Source organism: Nicrophorus vespilloides, unplaced genomic scaffold (assembly GCF_001412225.1).
Source record: "Nicrophorus vespilloides isolate i.1.1-1 unplaced genomic scaffold, Nicve_v1.0, whole genome shotgun sequence".
Classification (NCBI taxonomy): Eukaryota; Metazoa; Arthropoda; class Insecta; order Coleoptera; family Silphidae; genus Nicrophorus; species Nicrophorus vespilloides.
In genome coordinates this window covers 1-19,675 of record NW_017096650.1, presented here as the reverse complement: position 1 = coordinate 19,675, position 19,675 = coordinate 1, and the positions used below count along the sequence as shown (strand labels likewise).

Here is a 19,675-nt window from a genome sequence, read left to right as displayed (position 1 = left end):
ACTCTCCACTAAGACTAAAACTATCTGGGACTAGCGACTAGCCAGGACTATGACTTTAACACTGACTCTTTAAGAGTCTCCTTGTATTAAGAATAGTCGTTACACAATGATTAGTTATGGGACCTTCCTAAGTGGTATATGTTCTAAGTCTTAATGACTTACGTATATAAACATGTATAAAATAATAAGTGCCAACATAATATAAACATTAACGGTTATAGATAACTTTATAACCAGACAAGTATTTATTATATTTTTTTGTTATAGTTTTATATAAGATCTGTTTTATGAGTTAAATAAAAATCCTTTTCTCTCTATATTTTTGGAAAAATTCGAAAACTAGTTTAAACCGGTTTTGTAGACAAATTCAAATTCAGAAACCGGTTTTTTTTAAGTCGGTTTTTGTATAAACCCTAGTCAATAGTACTTTATATGTTGTTATACAAGAAATTTGGTTTGTTATTATATTGGTCAAGCAGAAAAAAAAACGTCAGACGTTTTGTCAATAGAAAATATAATTTGCTACCGGTTTTGTAGATAAATTCAAATTCAAAAACCGGTTTTTTTAATGCCAGTTTTTGTATAAACCCTAGTCAATAGTCCTTTATAAGTTGTTATACAAGAAATTATGTTTGTTATTATATTGGTCAAACAGAAAAAAAAAGGTCAGACGTTTTGTCAATAGAAAATGTAATTTACGTAAACTAATTACGTTTTATATTATAATTAATCTTAATTTTTATTCAATTTATTTAATATTTTTATATAATAATAAATTGTAGTAATGAATGTACTTTATGCAATAATTAATGTAAATATTGGATAGAAAATATATGTTCATTAGTTGATTAGTCGATTACTCTAATCCTAAATACAAAATAAATCTTTCATTTAGTTGTAACAACTCATATTTTATAATACTAATTATGTTAAAATACGTAGAAGTTATGCCTTTGGCACAGCACAAATAAATTCTTACCATAATTCATCCGCTTCAAAATATTTGTTTTTTCATTCATTTAAATAACGTGAGATTGGAATGCATAGTGAAATAGATAATAAAAGCATTGGAATTTAAATGTAGGTCAGACCGTCTACGTCTGGACAAAAACAAAGTGTAAAATCAGCAATAAAAATAGGCGGGTCGAGATAAAAACGTGCATTCTAAGCCGTCTGCATTTTTTTTGTTCGTGTCTCTTTGATAAACCATGCATTTATAGCCAGACAAGTATTTACTACATTCTTTTGTTATTTTTCTTCAACAGGACGTATAGTATTATGTGTGTATTTTTCATTAGTTTTTACGTATTTTTATAAATGAATGGAGATCGGAATTTACAATTCGCTTTTAAGTGATATATTTAATAGAAACAAATAACAATTATTACTATTATTACAATACAAAATTATATGAATAATTAATTTAATTAATCGGTGACTTTTTAAATTGATAAAATACATAATTACTTAGAAATTTGTAAATACTTTTTGATTTATAGTAGATTATGTATTTGAAGAAATGTAAGTGAATATATGAATACAATAGATGACAATAATTAATTGTTTATACAACTAATTATTAATCTCAATAAAATTAGTGGTTTTTCAATTTGACTGAAAATTGATAATAAATGATTACAATCCGTAATACAAATTACTATAATATCTAATTAACAAAAAGATGATAGTTTTGAGAAAATGTTGTAAAAATAATTATTACTTTACATTAATTAATTATAAAATGACTCAATTTTTTAACAATCTAATTTTTTAATACCATTTTTATGTAATATTATTTCTAGTATCAAGTTTGAAACTATTATTGGAATTTATATTTTTTACTTTCTTGAAGATACTGAAATTTTCAATATTTATATAATTTTCACAAAATATGTTAAAATTATTGTATCAAAACTAAATATTGCTTTTATACTTTTTTTTAAAGGATCTGAGGTGCATAATATTTATTGGATTTTCATTTAATATCTTAAAATATTTGTCTCATGAGTAAAATATTAAGATTTTTTGTTGAATTCAATGAATAATAACGGTTTTCTAGTAGATAATTTTATAGAACATTTTCAATTATGTTTTCTTTTGAATTTTATAGTTTAATTTTAACTGACATTTCAATAATCAGCAAATATTGATGCAAATATATTTGAAAAATATTTCCATATTAATATTGAACATAATATGATTTTATTTGGCTTAATTGATAAGTTTTTTTTTCAGAATGCATTTTTTTTATGTGCTATGATTGTAACAATTTATGTTTTTTGTGTCTCTGTGCGGAAAGACTTAGGTCGATAGTCCTTTGGTTCCATAATAACTAATAAAGATTATTATTATGTTAGGTGATTTTAATTGCATGATTTATGAAAAAATATGTCGAAGCTGTACTTTGCATTTGATGGACTGAAAATTCATGTAAATTCTGATGAGATTTTTCTTTTTGCGCACTCTGCGGCGGAGACAGGACATAATCTCTATATATTCATATATATATATTACTATACGGTCTCGTAAAATATTAAATGCCAGTAAATGCACTTTGGTCGGGCTCACAAAATCACCATTTAGTGTCCCTAAAGTAGAGAGAGGAATATGTTTAATAAAAATACTTTTCGCCAATATCATTCAATCAATGCACTCTCGATACATCAAGGATGACCGTAAAAGAGTAAAACTTAAAAAGGAAATGGGATAAAATAAAGAAAGAAAAAAAAGAAGCATACGCCATTTTAGTTAAAAGCTTCGCTGAGTAGAACGTATATATATAATGTCATTAGATGTATGCGCCTCTTGCTGCACGCAAATTTGCTAACAACGGCAGGATTCTCATTTACAGCAACGTGCCATTCATAAATAATCGTAAGCAATGATCCTGCAAGGAGCTGCGTGGTGTGGGCGGTTTCTTGTGGGAAGCGTTTCAGGTTTGGGGGGAAGTTATGAAGAGAGATTTCCTTCCCGAGCTGCTAAGGGCGTGTGCATGTTTTGTGCCATAAAGGGAAGGTAACATTGACTTTCCGTGCAATAAGGGCTAAGAGAGGAAGACAAGGGTAAAAGTTTTATTGGTAGTTTAACCGGTTCCAACATTTCATTAAAATACTTTGCATGCGATATTGCCGCCCTCGAGCGTGCCCTATAACCACCCTCAACTACATCCCTCTCCAGATGATCGTGATAGTTGAGACGATCTTCGAGCACGCGTTGTTTTTTTTTCGGACAATTTCCTCGCCCTTGTCGTCATCTCCCAAATGCCTCAGCAAACACGTAATGACATGCAAATCCTATGATAATGCATAATATTAGGTTGTAAACTACGTCCTCTCTTTTCTTTTTATACTTCTCGCAATCTCTCTCGATCTTCGCTCTCACAGGAAACTTTCGGTTTTATTTTATATCCATGCAGGCTATTAAGAAAAGCTATTTTTATTGCAATATTTACATTTTCCAACCACAAAAAAAATTCCTAAACCTTAACTTATTTATCCTATTATATATTTCTCAATACTTATTCAAGTATGTAAATTAATTTACAAAAAACAATATATGAAATGTTGAGAGAGAGACAATCCAAATCATCTAAATTCTAGTTTATATTATACAAAGATTGTTGCAATAATTGTTGTAAGTTTACTTAATTTAAGTTTGATTCGAGTTGTGATTCTATAAATTACAAAAACTGAGTTTAAATATTATAAAGCTAATTACAGTATTAAATTATGTTTCCGAGAGTTCCGATCGATTTAATCCGATTTATAAGAGTGCTTTCTTCAATGGAATAAATATTATGCAAATAATTGCTAGATATTTTTCATTTCAGAATGATCTTTAATGGCGTTTCTATTTTAAATATATTGTATTTTCTTTTAAAACAATGCTTGTATCAATGAAAATTCTTTTATAAAAGTATTATTAATAAATAAAGAATTATTATTTGCAGAAACTAATTCAATTTAAGTACTATAATTCACAACATTGTATATATTAAAATTATAAATTTATTTTAGAAAATTTTTAGATATTATTTATATATAAATATTTCTTAAGTATCTACAAGGGGTCTAACAAAAGTTCGCTTAGTTGCCTGGAAAATAATTTTATTTTAATATTTTTAATTTTCATTCTTTTGTAATTTCTGTACATAATTTACATTTATTTCAATACATTTCTTAAGTCAGTAAAGCCACCTTTTAAAACATTATTCAAAATCGTCTTTTTGGAGCTTTTAAACTTTGAATTAATGATCTCTTCATTGGAACTGAAGACTCTACTTCATTTTTTTTTAAATTTTCGGAAACAGTCAGAAATCAAACTGCGCTAGGACTGTAAAATAAGGTGCTGGGTGAATTTCATTGATGCCAGAGAGCGCAAGAAAGTTGTTGGTGCAAAAAGTAGCGACGAAGTTCCACTTTTTTTTTTGGTTTCCCAACAAATTTTTGAAAACTTGTGGTAAGTCTGTGTAATACTTAGCAGTTACCCTCCGATCAGTTTCCAGTGATATAGCAGCTACCACTTTTACTCTGGTAGAGTAAATCGGCATCATCACTTTTGTTGCTGATTTTTGTTGTCTAGCTTTAACTGGGAAGATTTGCACCTTCTGCGCTCCATACCATGGACTGCTGCTTGGTTTCCAGGTCAAACTTATATAATCAATATTAATTACCTGTTATAATTTTACTAAATGTGCAAAAATGATTTTGAGAAAGAATTAAATAAAAATTTTCTTCCTTGCAAAAGGATTGATGAGCTACTCGTATATTTAATAATCAGGTGATGGAATATACTTCTACTGTTTTCTGTTCTTCTGACAAATTTTCAAATTTGTTAGGAAAACTGTTTACGCCTGGGAAATAATCAAATTATGAGTTTTTAACTTTCCTGGTACACAGTGAAAGCCTTTAATTTCCTTCTAATTGTGATAATATTTTGGTTTGCTCCTTGTGTGTTCAAATTTAAAACTTTCAAATTGAGAAATGTTACTTTCACGTACCAGTTATCTCTTTTTATAAATTCAAATTCAGAAGTTGAAAATTTTCAAAAAATTATTGGCAAAATGAACATTTGATCGTCATTTAAAAATGATGATTTAATATTTGCGAAAAAGCCATGGCATTCAAGTCCAGTTCATCAACTACCAATAGCTATATGCTTGGAATATAATCTTATAAAGTCTTTACAAGAAATAATATGTTCAGTTTTATTTATTATAGTTATTGTTACATAATTTTTATTCATTATTTCAACTAAATAGGGATTACAGTAACACTGATTTAATATAGTTTCGTATAACTTCCTCATCCATGTCAAGACGTATTTCCTTTATAATGATCAGATTTTGCAAACATGAGGTATTTATATTTGGAGTAGTATTTAATAAAGTTTCTGTTTATTTGAGCGGATTTAAATAAGTACTCTTCTAGATATAATTAATATTCCAAATACATTATTTATTATTGCTAAAAAAGCATCAAAATTATTCAAGTTTTGAATTTCAGAATTCAGATTATTTCTGAAACCAGAAATAATAATACTTAATAAATTGATAATCTTTAGTATATTTCTTGCTTTTTAGTTGTAATTTGATGTAATTTATCATTAATTAATTAATTTTCATTGTAAGTGTTTTTCTTCTCTTCCGGCCTTATGGTCCACGCAATGTCCTAATACACTAACTAAACCAATTCCCAACACCAAAATTCAACGTTTGAATAAAAAAATCAATTGAGATACAAAAAAATGTAATAAAAAGAAAGGTCGGCTTCATGAACCGCTGTACGATACAATTATTAAAACCTTCATCAAGAAAATTAATTATCTATCCACTGGTGCAGAGATTGAAGAGAATTAAATTTGATTTATTATTATTATTTTGATATAAAATGTAGTATTTCTTAATTATTTTATTTGTATTTTAATTATCCATGTTTTATCTCAAAGTGTTTTGTAATTTACGTTTACAACACGACGGGATCTGTAAAAATCATTTTACTTCACCAAATAAGGGAATCTTTGTGTTTAGTAACTCAAGTTTTGTGCAGGTGTTCATGCTGTTGTTTCGACAATGTTTAATTGATTTACTAATTTTATTAACAAAATTTTGGAGAAATAAATTAGAAAATAGATTTTTTGTTAGTAGTTTTTTAGTATTACGTAATGGTTTTAAATAAAATGATGGAAATCAATCGTTTTGATAAGAATATAAAATTGATTTTAAACGAATTGTGAATACTTTATGATCGTATACGTTATTCCCTTTGTGGATTACATAATGTAATACATTAGTTACAGAGCACTTTGAATAAAGCTATTAACATGAATCGCTTAAGTTAACAAGCCAATATTTGCTTAGATTCCAAAAGGCAAATAGCCTAATGGTAAATCGCGAAATGGGGAATTCGGATGGTTTGCCACAAAAGAAGAAACAAAAACTAAAACCTAAAGTTTAGATGTTGTTAAGGTACTTACATCGACTGTTATTCCCGCGTAGGGGAAGACTTTCGTCGGAGGCCGTTCCGTCGGCGTGTAACGATAAAATTCGTGCGGCCCCCTGTACCATTTCACTGTGTACAGGGGCTCGTCCTCCTGGTCGTATTTGCAATGCAAAATCGAGTGATGGTGTCTCTGAACAACCCTCGGCTCGATTGTTAAGCGCACATTTCGCAACCCCGTACAATCTGCGAAACACGAGACAAAGAAAAACATTAATGCAAAGACCTCCGCCGCTACAGAGCGCAAATATCCACTCCACTTTACATACAGAAACAAAATCTATTATTGCTATTAAACACCGTTTAAACCCTCCGCCGCCGTTTTCACAAATCTTTTCACAAACTCGGGATGGACCTTTGATGACACCATTTCAAAACAGTTTCTGCGACGTGCCGACGGCGAAACGTAAGGGATGGAAAATATTACATAATTAATCGTTCTGACGCAATTTAATCCACCCATTCTCTGAAAGCCCTTTGATGCTTCAACGAATTTAATCCCACTTTTTTTTTATTATTAACACAACACAAAGGATTTTCAACTAAATATTCTACAACAAAATTTACATTATAGTTACAATCAATCATTAAAAAAAACAATTAATTACTACCATAAAAGTTAAGAACGTTAAATACTATCAAAAATCCATTTTATGAGCTAAAAATACTATTCTACAACGAAATGTATAATAAATCAATGAAAAAAATTACTACCATAGAACTTTGGAACATTAAATTCACTCAAAAATTCATTTCATTTCGTATTTATGTGTAAAAATATCATTTAAAAAAATATTATTTTTTTTTTCATTATAAAAGTTTAAACATAATTGTTAAACAAAAATGTATATTTAATTATAGAAATCGACTATTTTTTATAAACAATGTTTGAGACAATAAATTAACTAAAAAATTTCGAATTTAATAACATTTTTAGTTGAGAAAAATACATATTATTTTACAAATAAATTCATTATAATCAATCTATGAAAAAATACTGATTATTGCTTTATAACTAAATTCTATACTTAATTAAAAAAAAACGATTATTAACTATAAAAAAATAGAAACTTTGTTTCTTAAAAATTTCTTATTTATGATGAAAATTTCCATTATACTAGAATTTACATCTTTAAAAACAAAGTACAAATTTTTATTATATAAGTTGAAAATTTAATTGTGAAATTTTATACATAATTAAATCATTTTATTTGAGTACTTATTTATTTTCCCACTCAAATACTTCTCTGGATTAGCATAATTTTATAACGTAAACCTCGTATTTTAGTTAATATATTTAAACTAAATTTTACCCTCTTTTAATGATATTAATATGAAATTGCGAGTTTTATGAAATTGGATTATCCCATTTTATTAGACAAAATTTCACCCTTTTTCCCCAAATAGGGTATATTTAGGAAAACCTCTTTAATGTAAATCTCGCAAAGGAAGACCTAATTTTTAAATGATAAATTAGCATGATTTCAATTTCTTTGTTAATTACAAAAAAAATTGATAAATGCAATTTAAGGTACGAATTAATATAGATTTTGAAAATTTATTGACAATTTTTAAGTTATAAAATATAATAAAACAATGTAAAGTTTTTGTTAATGAAAACTTTAATTTTCAAATCTTCTAAAAAATAATTAGTTAGAAAACTTCTTACAAAAGACGTAATAAACTAAAACACTAGCACCGGCACACTACCATCAAAGAGCATACATGAAAAAAAGCGATCATGAATTAATTTAATGAGAAAAAAAACTTGAACCGAAATTAACCGTAATTAAAATTTCGTTCCGGTTCCGGTTTGTTTTTTTCAATTTTTCGTTCCGGTTACAGTTACGATTCAGTTAAAAATTCCAGTTAATTTCGTTTACGGTTCGGTTCTGGTTCGACTCTCTGCTAAAAACTCACTTTTTGTTATATTTCTGAGCTTTTACAAGCAATAATTCCAAGTAATAATATCACATATGTAAATTTGTTTAAAAATGAAATAAAAATATGAATTTTTGATATGTTTCTGAAAATAGTAAATTGAAATTAATTGTTACAGAATTCTTACTAATAAATACTAAAATAATTTAATTAAAAATGAATGTAAAGTAAATTGGACTTTTCAGTGCAAAAATAATCTATATAATAGAGATTGCCGTTCTTTGAAAAAGATGGTAATAAATCAAGTTATGGAAGTTACAAATTGCCATCGTCGGAATGTAACGATACATAGAGGGAGAAAGGAGAGAGAGAGAGGTTTCTGGGCTCGTGCAGATGTGAGCGGTAAAACTTTCGTAAAACTTAAATTTTCATGTACCGTAAATATATGCGAAAGTTTTCACGAAACGAACGAACGAACTCACTGCGAATATCAAAGCAGCCAAATGCCGGCCAACTGAACTCGAAAATAATCCATTGAGTGCCGAACATAAAAATTCATTGCTTCACTATGAATCTACTACAACTTCAATGCTAGAAGCGGACGCAATTAAAGCTACCCTTAATGTTGTTACGTAATCTCTTCAAACTTTGATTTCTAAATAGTTAAGTACATCAAAAATTGTTATGCAATAGACTTAAAATTGTAAGCAAATTCAATTTTAATTGAATAACATTTTGGTCCAATGTATTTATTTTGTATTGATTTGTTTAGAACTCAAATGTTTTGAAAAATCATCGAAAGATTGGATGTCTTTTTTCAGGATTTGTAGTATATAATTTATATTTATTATGTTTTGATTAAAAAAAAACTAATTAACTAAAATTATTAAAAAAAAACTATTGTTGTGGTAATTTATTGAAAAGTATATATTTCTACCCAATTCAATAGAACCGGTTTTTAATTGGTTTACAAACTTCATAAATTGTTACATATTTATTAATAAATACAAACTAAAAGAATTGATGGTAAAATATTGACAAATTATTCATTTTACAATTAAATTGATTGAAAGCAATAATAAAACGAATTCTATATATTACTGCAATATTTCAGCTTTATCTATAATTAAAGTTAAATATTTTACTTCATAAATAAATTTGCTATTAATTAGAATTATTAAATTTCTTGATTAAATACAAATATTTTTTTTTAAGAAAATGATGTAAACAAGTATAGCAAACTATTGTATTAGGATTTGCAAGTTATCTATTGAACATTGAAAACATTAGTTCTAATACGTTTCCATTTCTGTCGTAATCCATAAACCATAATATGAACATTTAGTATAGTTGAGGCAATTGAGATGTGATGGTCGAATAGAATTGGAAGAGGAACGATTTCGCAGTGAATGAGAGATGGGAGGAAGGAAACTGGTGAAGATGCCGGAAAGAAAATGGTTCTCCATTGAAATTGGTCCATTGGTAAGGAGGAAGGAGGAGATAGAGAGGTTTCGGATGGTGGAAATGGCCATACATCAATTGTCTCCACTCCGGGCTATAATTTGCCAAGTGAATTTCGTCCCACATGTAATTGCTGGGACGGCGGCAATTACTCACCTCGTCGGGCCTCGTGTATGTGTATGTGTGTATGCATCGTGCATTTCGAGAGGAATTGCCGAATCAATTAACGCCCGGCATCCGACAGAATCGGGCAACAGTATTAAACATCGACGCGTGATTACCCACCCAATCGATAAATATTTTCGCGCTCGGAATTCTGACGTGCATTTCCTAACAACAATAACAACAACAATTTCAGCAGGAAAAGCAGCAGAATGTAAATTACAAAATAACAGCTTTCAAGTGATTTATTTAGTAAATGCGTTTTGATGCGTCCTTTAAGCAGATATAACATAGTATAGCCAATTATCTCTTGTTGTGTATGTTAAATTTAAAGCAGATAGATATACACTTTTAAGTAAGTGTACACTTTTACTAAATATAGAAATAGTTGCAATAATGTATATAGATTTTGCACCTATAGTAAAAATGTTATTAAAAAATATAAAGTCCTATAAATAATAAAAACATTTATTCATTAATTTAGTAAACTTAGTAAATTAGTGAAAAGTAATGAACAAATATGAAATAGTTCCAATGATTGGTAAAAATGACGTCTATTAAAATAAAATAAGTGTAGAATTTTCAATAAAAAGTAGAAAAACCAGAAAATGTTCACATTTACTAAAGTAATCGATGAATATAGAAATAGTACTAATGATTGGTGCAATTAATAGGTAAAATGAATTAAAATTAAATTAACTAAAATAGAGAATTTCAACTAAATAGTATAAAATTCAGTAAATTTACTGATGTAAATAACACATTTGCAAATAATTTCAATGACTAAGATAGATTTTAAATCTAAAAAGGATAATTTCTACTGAAAAGCAGATTTTTCAGCTATTAAAATAAGTAAAGTGTAGAATTTTCACTAAAAAGTAAAAATCCTGAAAATGTTCACATTTACTAAAGAAATCGATGAATATAGAAATAGTAGTAATGATTGGTGCAATTAATAGGAGAAATTAATTAAAATAGAGAATTTCAACTAAAAAGTAGAAAATTCTGTAAAAAATCACATTTACTAAAGTAATCGCCCGATATAGAAATAGTTACAATGATTTGTAAAAAATTTGCAGCTATAAGAAAAGTGTAGAATTTTTACTAAAAAGTAGATAATTCAGTCTAATATATAAATGATTTCAATGGTTGGGATAGATTTTACAGCTGTTAATTAAAATTAAACTAAATTAAGTAAAATGTGGAATTTTAACAAATTTAGAAACAGTTTCAATGATTGGGAAAGCTTTTACATCTATTAATTAAAATTAAACGAAATTAAACAAAAAGTAGAATTTTTACTAAAAAGTATAAGATTCCGCAAACATTTACTTAAGTAAGTAACAAATATAGATATAGTTCCAATTATAGAAAAAGTATGCAACTATTAATTACAACTAAACTCAATTAATACATTATTATTATTAAAGATTTGTTGAATGTTCACAAATTATATAATTTTCTAAAGTTTAATAAAATTATAGGATAAAATAACTTGTCCGCAAAAAATGGATAGTAAAAACTGACATAACTTTATACTACTATATTTTTACTATCTATATTACACTATCAAACATTTTTGTTAAGCCATGTAATATATTTGTGTTATTATATTTTGTTGGTTCAAAAAATCTTCTTTATAATAACATTGCTTTTTTATCTTTCATCATTTTCTTTTGTTCAAAAGAAACTCTCATCGAAGGAAAGCACTTTCGTGGTGTAATTAATCCATCCAATTTATTTTTTGGCACCGAAGTAAGACCACTTCACTTCCACAATTAATTCCACTAGGAAATCAATATGTTCTGCTTTAGTTTTTTCTGCTGCTTCGACGACACATCCACAGTTATCTAATTTCGGTTTTACTTCTTCTTCTATTCAGACAAATTACATTATTTTTTTACAAGAAAAGTTTCAACGAAATAACTGTTATAATTTAATTAATAATTAATTAAATAATGGCAATTTTATGTAAATAATTAATTTCAAAATTCAACAATACAAATTATTAAATATTAAAAAAAAATCCTTTAAATTAATATACATTATTAACTAGTAAATGTGCACATTTTCTAAAGTTATATAAAATTCAATTCAAATTAAAATAAATATTATCCATAAATTGTGTATTTATATTGATTTATATAAAAAATTCTACAAACTATTAACTTTTCTTGTAGATTTAAATGTAGATTTTAATGGAAAGAATGCAAACTTAATTTACTCATTCAAATGTTGCTTCTAAAGGGTGTCCCAAAATTAACGCAAGAATTGAATTGACACTTTACTGCACAAATGGCGGCAAATTCAAATCTTGCGTTAATTTTGGGACACCCTTTATTTGCTTGAACAAAAAACAGACGAAAGAATAATCAATTAGCCGATACTTGCCAATCATTGTCATATAAAACACATTTTGTAAACGTAATAAAAGTGCGACATAAACGACGTTTAGAGTGGCAACATTTTTTTTTCTATTACATAAAAAGCAAAGAGTAAAAAATAAAAACGGTTCAAAGGTTAAGATCAGAAGAACGGTAAAAAATAAGGTATGCGTGCTTTCAGTTCAATCAGTCAAGTGTTGGTGTGTATATATAAAATCAACTTTACCGAGCGGTTTAAATTTAATATAGAGGTTATCAATCAAAACGGCGGCGGTGGTAGAAAACATGTTTACGTCGGTGGAAGATGTGTGTTTAATAAAAAATAATTCATCGGAGGGTGAAGAAGCATCAACGTGGAGGAAAAGGAATTAGCCGCGTGTTTCCGGTTTCTGGTTATAAGGGTGATGGTGATACATCATAATTCACGCGGTGTTTCGTTTCTATCCGTCTCCGCCCTACCCCAATCGACGATTAACGTGTAAAACAAAAAGAATTCACACACACACACGGCCCTCCTCGATATTGACTCTAGGGGAGATTTATATATTCCGTGCGGGATTTCCACCCAGCAGAAATTACATATTTATTGCCTATTTCAACCCCTGCATACCACTACGGACGTTTTCCAATGCGGAAAGTTACATTATAATTTCTTTCTTCTTGCTTGGCCGGGATTTGCATAAACGGTATTTGCATGGGGGATGATCAATCAAGCGGCGGATGCGTTGCGGGATTGACGGTTAAAAAAAAAGGCGACCCACGTAAGCCGCCTGAATCGTATAGGGGTTGGTAACAAGATTTTTGCGGACCGATAAAGACGGACGCTTTATGTGCATAAATCCACCCTTTCCCACCGTTATTTACTTTTTTTCCTCACAAATAAATCAATCCTGATTTTATTCCATATTTTTTATGATTCAAGGACGTAATTAATTGATAGTTAATAAGTGTTAAAGATATAGAAAAATCCACTATTTCCAATCATTTTTCCAGTTTTGTTTATTTTACTGCTTTACTACCCTTTTACATAATTTATTGATAGTGAATAAGTGCTCATGATATACAAAATTTCATCATTTCTCACTAGTTTTACAAAAAAAAAACAAAGATTTTTATTATAGTTTTTTTTACGATTCTGGAAAATATTATTTTAAAATCAATTCAAATTACATCTTTACAAACCTTATACTTAATTAATAGATAGTTATTAAGTGCTGAACATAAAATGTAGAAAAATCTACTCTTTCCAGTCATTTTTATAAAAAAAAACATCTTTACTACCCTTATATGTAATTAATAGATGGTGAAGAAGTAATAAACATAAATATATACAAAAATTTCACCCTTTGCGATCATTTTTACAAAAAAAAAACATTTTTATCCTATAGTTTCTTTTTATGATTCAGAGAAATATTTTTTATAAATCTATTATTTTTACATTTTTATTACCCTTATACGTAATTAATAGATAACGAATAAGTACTCAAGATAATGACTTACAAAAATCCAACCTTTGCATTTTTTACAAAAAAAAACAAAGATTTTTTATTCAATAGTTTTTTTTATGATTCAGAGAAATATTTTTCTAAATATATTCTTATTACATCTTTACTACCCTTATACATAATTAGTTCATAGTTGATGAGTGCTAAAAATTAAAAAAAAAAAACACCATTTCGGATAAATCTTTGTAAAAAACAAAGATTTTTATTGTATAGTTTCTTTTTATTCTACAGGGAAATATTTATTTAAAATCCATTTTTATTATATCTTTACCACCCTTATATCTAATTAATTGATAGTTAATATGTGAGAATGATGAATCAATAGAAAAATCCTACCTTTTCCATCATTATTTAGTTATTTTTACAAATAAATCAACATTAATTTTATTCCATAAAATAAATTCATTAAGGAAAACAAGTTTTGTAAAATATATTCTTATTGAGTTTATACGTAATTAATTGATAGTTAACAAGTGCACATAACTAATTCTCGATTCTAGGCGCGATGTCGCCCCACGTTGGTCGCCGAGACGGTTACTTCTGAACTTTAAATTAGTTTTCTGTGGTGCTCACCGATTCAGAATTGATTGCATATTAAAAAAAAAATAGGGAGGAAGGGAAAAGCTTTCTCTCAAGAGAGATATGTACAGGGTGTTGGCAAGCGGCCGATCGTAACTTCCAAAACAATAAGTCCGGACCGAAGAACTTCCATAAATCAACAAGAAGGTACGAACATTTTTTACAAAGAATTATTCGGGTGACCTTTTAATTTAATTCCATTCATCTTTTACTTTATTTCATTTAATTAAAATCTTACCATCACATTAACATTATTTTCTATTAATTATAATATTGCCAAATTATAATTACATTAACAGTTTTAATTATGTAAAATGTAAAATCAAAGTTTTTTTTTCGTTCTAAAAAATGTAACATCCATGGTTTTTGTGTCTGTGTCGCATTTCCTCGAGTTCATAAATGTAGAAGAGATAGGGGGCCAATCCGAAATTCCATTCGATCTGTTGACAAGCAGCTTTGAACCGTCGACAATGAGAATGTGGGTCAAAGGAAATGGAAATAAATCTGGATTCTAAGCAATTCGAAAAAGGACATTTTTTCTTCCCCTACATTTCTTTGCATCCCATTACTAAGGCAAATTACTTATAACAATTTAAATAATGTAATTAACTTGATTAATAAATAGAAATGTTTGAAATTTATGAAATATTGGATTATAAACGAATTCAGAAAAAATCTGTTTTCATTTAAATCCTATATAAATTATCTGGATAAAAGTTTATAAATTCAACAATACTTAGGATTTCAATAGTAAAAGGTACATCGATATTATGTAGTTGTATAATGTTGATTTACACTGTAAATATATAAAGGATAATACAAAATATTGTTAAAGGATCTTAAAAATAGTTTAAGGATTAATTTAAGTTTAAAGGATTTCTTTTGTGCAAATCATATAAAAAATGGATAATTTGTTTCGGAAATACGTCATTATGTTTAAAGAGGCGCAAGTCAATGCTGAATGCACGTCGTTTTATAGAGAGTCTTGTTCATAGAAATTTTAATGATCGTTAAATCTGGGTCAAAGTTAAATCGAACCTATTAAAAAACCCTTAACACGGATTTTTAACATCGCTTCCAATTGAAAAATAAATGATGAAAAAGAAAAATCAATAATCAATATAATTATTTCTCTCGTTAAAATATGATTGTTTTTACGTAAAACTTTTTAAGAATAATTTTTAAACTTCTTTAATTATAATTAAAAAATATATATATAGATTTGATTAATCTAAAAAAATAATTGTTTTTTATCGTCCTTTTTATTCGTTACTGATCTGGTGGTTGACTAGGTTTTAATTGGACATCCTTTACTTATTGGTTATTTGTTGAATCTCAAGGGTAGATCCAATGGCTTGTGTCGCTTCAGTTGCTGTATTATCAGTCCTGAAGATTGACAGCAATTACATGTATGTCTAGTCTATTTAACTATAGGCTACTGTTTTTCATAATTGTTTCCTCTACTGTTTCCATTTGAAGGTCCTCATGAATTCTCCAGTTTGTAATAAATAAAGGAGCACCAATGATCCTTCTTAGGCCCTTCCATTGGAATCTTTGTATGGTCGCAATATTAGATCTGCTGCTGATTCCCCATATCTGTATTCCGTATGTCCAGACAGGTTTTAAAATTATTTTATTTCTTTCGAAACTGGCAAGTCTTCCCGAAATAGCCAGTAGAGTTTCCTGAACTTAATTTTGAGTTGTTCTCTTTTTGCTTGGATGTGGTCCTTCAATCTTCTATCCAGATGCATACGCAGATGTTTAACTTTATTAGCCGCCATTAATATTTTTCGGTTAAGCGTCACTGGTGGGCAGAAGTCCTTTCTCATGGTGAAAGTGACATGTACAGTCAACCCTCCTATAACTGATGGAATTAATTGATGCATCCACCTCAAATGCATTGGTAAACGAAAATAAGGAAAACGAATGGGTGCCAAATCTCGATTTACAAGATGTGAAAAAAGAGCTAAATTTGGCTAAAGAATTAGAACTTTATTTCATTCAAACTGATCGTTCAACGGTGCGCAGCGCAAAGTTTAAAAGAGAGTTAAGAAATTGCTTAGCTCCCTATAGAGAGGTTTTAGTGGAGTTAGAAAAAAAAGCTATAATCGAAAACCAATGTGAAGGTGAACTAAGTGATGAAGACATTTTGCCCATTAAAAGAAGTCGAGTTAGGTGACTCATATCTGACAGCGAGGATGAGTGTTGAAAGATTACATAATTTTACAAAATTCTTCATTGTTTTTGTTGAAAAAAAGTCTTTTAGTTCTTGTTTCATTTTTTATCAATCCTTATATGAACTCTTCAATTCAATTCAATCAAAATAATTTATAATTTATCTTGTCTTTTGTATTCATTGGTCTCCATATAACGCGGTACGAATGATGTGATTTGTACTAATTCCGAGTTTCTTATAGCGCGGTTTCCATACAACGCGGTGGACGATTTCCATAAAACACGCTACGAATTAGCCTGGTTTGTACGGTTAAATCCGAGTTTCTTATAGCGCGGTTTCCATAAAACGCGGTACGCATTCACCACGTTATAGGAGGGTTGACTATAGTCACTTTGATTCATTGACTATCATTCTCCATTTTTGTAGCCATTCCTGAATTAGGTTCAGGATTACTTGCAGTTGATGTGATGTATACGTTGCCGCTGTTGTTTTGTACGTTAAGGACATATCTGCGGTATATAGTATATACATGATAGGTTCTAGCACGCTACCTTGCGGTACACCTGATGCGGTCACCGTATCGAACACTTTCACTTGAAATAATCTTACAGTCAAACATGAATGTAAGAAATAATTGTGATTTTTTTTTGATATTTAGCAAAGCAATTAGCGTAGAGGAAAGACATACTATACACTTTGAAGAAAATAACTGAAAGAAAGATTAAAGTTTTATTTGTATAAAATATAAAAGTAATAATTTAATATATTAAAAATAAATCTAAAATGTGATTCATTACTTTCTATAAAAGATTAGAATATTGAAATTTTTATATAATTTTTAAAAACTTATAATTTATCAAGTTTTTAAGTTAAGTTAATGTAGTGAAGTTTATTAGACAACTTAATATTAAAAACATATTTATCCCAAATGAGATTAAGTTTAAGAGAAATAAGTAAATAATTGCAATAGTTTTGTAGGTGTACCACAAGGGAATGTATTGTGTCTCAATATTGAAATAACATTTATTCACATTCTGGATAGAAAAGTAACTAGGGTAATGTATTATTATTGAAGAAAGTATCATAAATATTTAGATTTGAAAGTTTAGATGATGCTATCATAAAATCTTTAGAAAACGCTGATCCTCCAGAGCTGCAAATAACGAAGATGAGTTGTTATATAACAGATGAACACGCTGTAAATCCATCCAGATATAAGTGGAAGAAGAGGACCATCCATAAATAAATCATAACTGTTTGCGAGGCTAACGCTTTCCGAGATGTGTTTTGTTTGATGGAGGGTGGAGGAAATTCAGAGGCGACTCAAAACTTTTTCAGTCCGAGGCCAATTTACAACTGCACTCGATTAAGTAAATAAATATTATTTAAATGGGACGATAAATCATCCCCGTTTTCATCGTTGGGTTAACAATAAAAGAAACGTTCGCTTTATTATTTCTTTAATTGCGCACATTGATTGATGACGGCCGATTCCGTTCTGTGCTGCTGCCGCCGCCACAATGCATCTTCAATGGGGACGTGATGGGATGAGTTGGCAGAAGGGGGCGGCAAAGCAAACGACGGACCGAATAAAAAATGTACATAAACAATGTGCGATGCGGATGGGGGAGGTCAGAAGGACAAGATAAGTAGTCTGGAGTGTGTTTGCTACAATGCAAGTGCTTTGTTGTGTGCTCCTCGGTTCTGGGGGGTTGAAGGGGGGGCGCGGTGTGGGTTTTTGATGCCGTAAAAACACCCGTGCACTTCTCTCTATCATTCCGACCGCAAAACAATTTTCCCGCACACCCCCTCTGTTCATTCCATCCCCTTTTCGAGCGTGATTTACACGATTTATTTCCTTAATTAATTCATCGGCGACTGCACGAAAAAGCGCCCCATTTGCCGCCACCGCCTCCAACGAACAAACAACGCGGCTATATCTCATGCAACCGGAACACACGACGCTCGATTACGTCGCAAGCAGAGATTATTATTGAAATTCTATCTTCTCCTCGGAACGTTGCTCTTTTTTTTTCTCTCTCTGTTTCACCTTCATAACTCAAACCCGCGTTCTAATTGAGTAATTAATTTTACACCCTGCAAACAACCGATGCGCATCAACGCAAACATTTCTGATTTACTCCCTATAATCCAAACGGAACAAATTGAAATGCTTGTAATACATCAAGCTAAATCGTATATTCAGAGTTTATACAATTTCAATGAGTAAACTGTTTTTTAGTTTTTTAGTAAAGATTTATTAGAAAACACATTTGCAAGATTAATTAACAATATTTTAAAGTTTTTGTAGAAACGTTTTATAAGACGCTTCAAGTTATATTTTTATACGAGTTTTATAAATAAGACACATCAAGAATAAGACTATGTATAAGACGCAAGAAGAATTAATTAAACTGTAGATGATTCGCTGTATAAGATGCATAAAGAATAAATTTATCTATACAGACTTTAGTGTATAATACGCATAAAGAAGTCACTCATCTATAGAGTCTTCAGTGTATAATACAGTAGAACCTCACATAACGAGCATTTCGCTTAACGAGCAAAATGAATTGTAATAAAAATGACTAATTTAACGAGCGACGTAATAAAGAGTGACGATGAGAAGTAAAGTCCCGGATTGCGCGCCTTCTACATCATTTTTAAAACTTTTGTACACATATTATGTGTATTTTTAAATATGTTTTACTATACGAGTATTTCACTATACGAATAAAAATCTCGAAATTTTGGAACGGATTAAACTCGTTATACGAGGTTCCACTGTAAGACGCATAAAATATTAACTCATTTATAGAGACTTTGGTATATAAGACTTAACTCATCTATAGAGACTTCGGTGTATAATACGCATTAAGAATTAACTTATCTAAAGAAACATCGGTATATAAGACGCAAAAAGAATTAACACATCTATAGAGACATCGGTGTATAATATGCATTAAGAATTGACTCATCTACAGAGACATCGGTATATAAGACGCAAAAAGAATTAACTCATCTATAGAG

The 19,675-nt window shown here is 29.1% G+C and overlaps 1 protein-coding gene across 1 annotated transcript in view; it reads right to left on the bottom strand.

The window, feature by feature from the left end:
- The window catches only part of LOC108557768, a 31,179-nt gene extending 24,468 nt beyond the window's left edge, over positions 1-6,711 (bottom strand). Inside the window, exon 1 of the mRNA XM_017914422.1 lies at positions 6,475-6,711. Coding sequence (XP_017769911.1) covers positions 6,475-6,711 — 237 coding nt within the window. The remainder of the gene's footprint in view (positions 1-6,474) is intronic.
- Between the last annotated feature and the right edge of the window lie 12,964 nt (positions 6,712-19,675).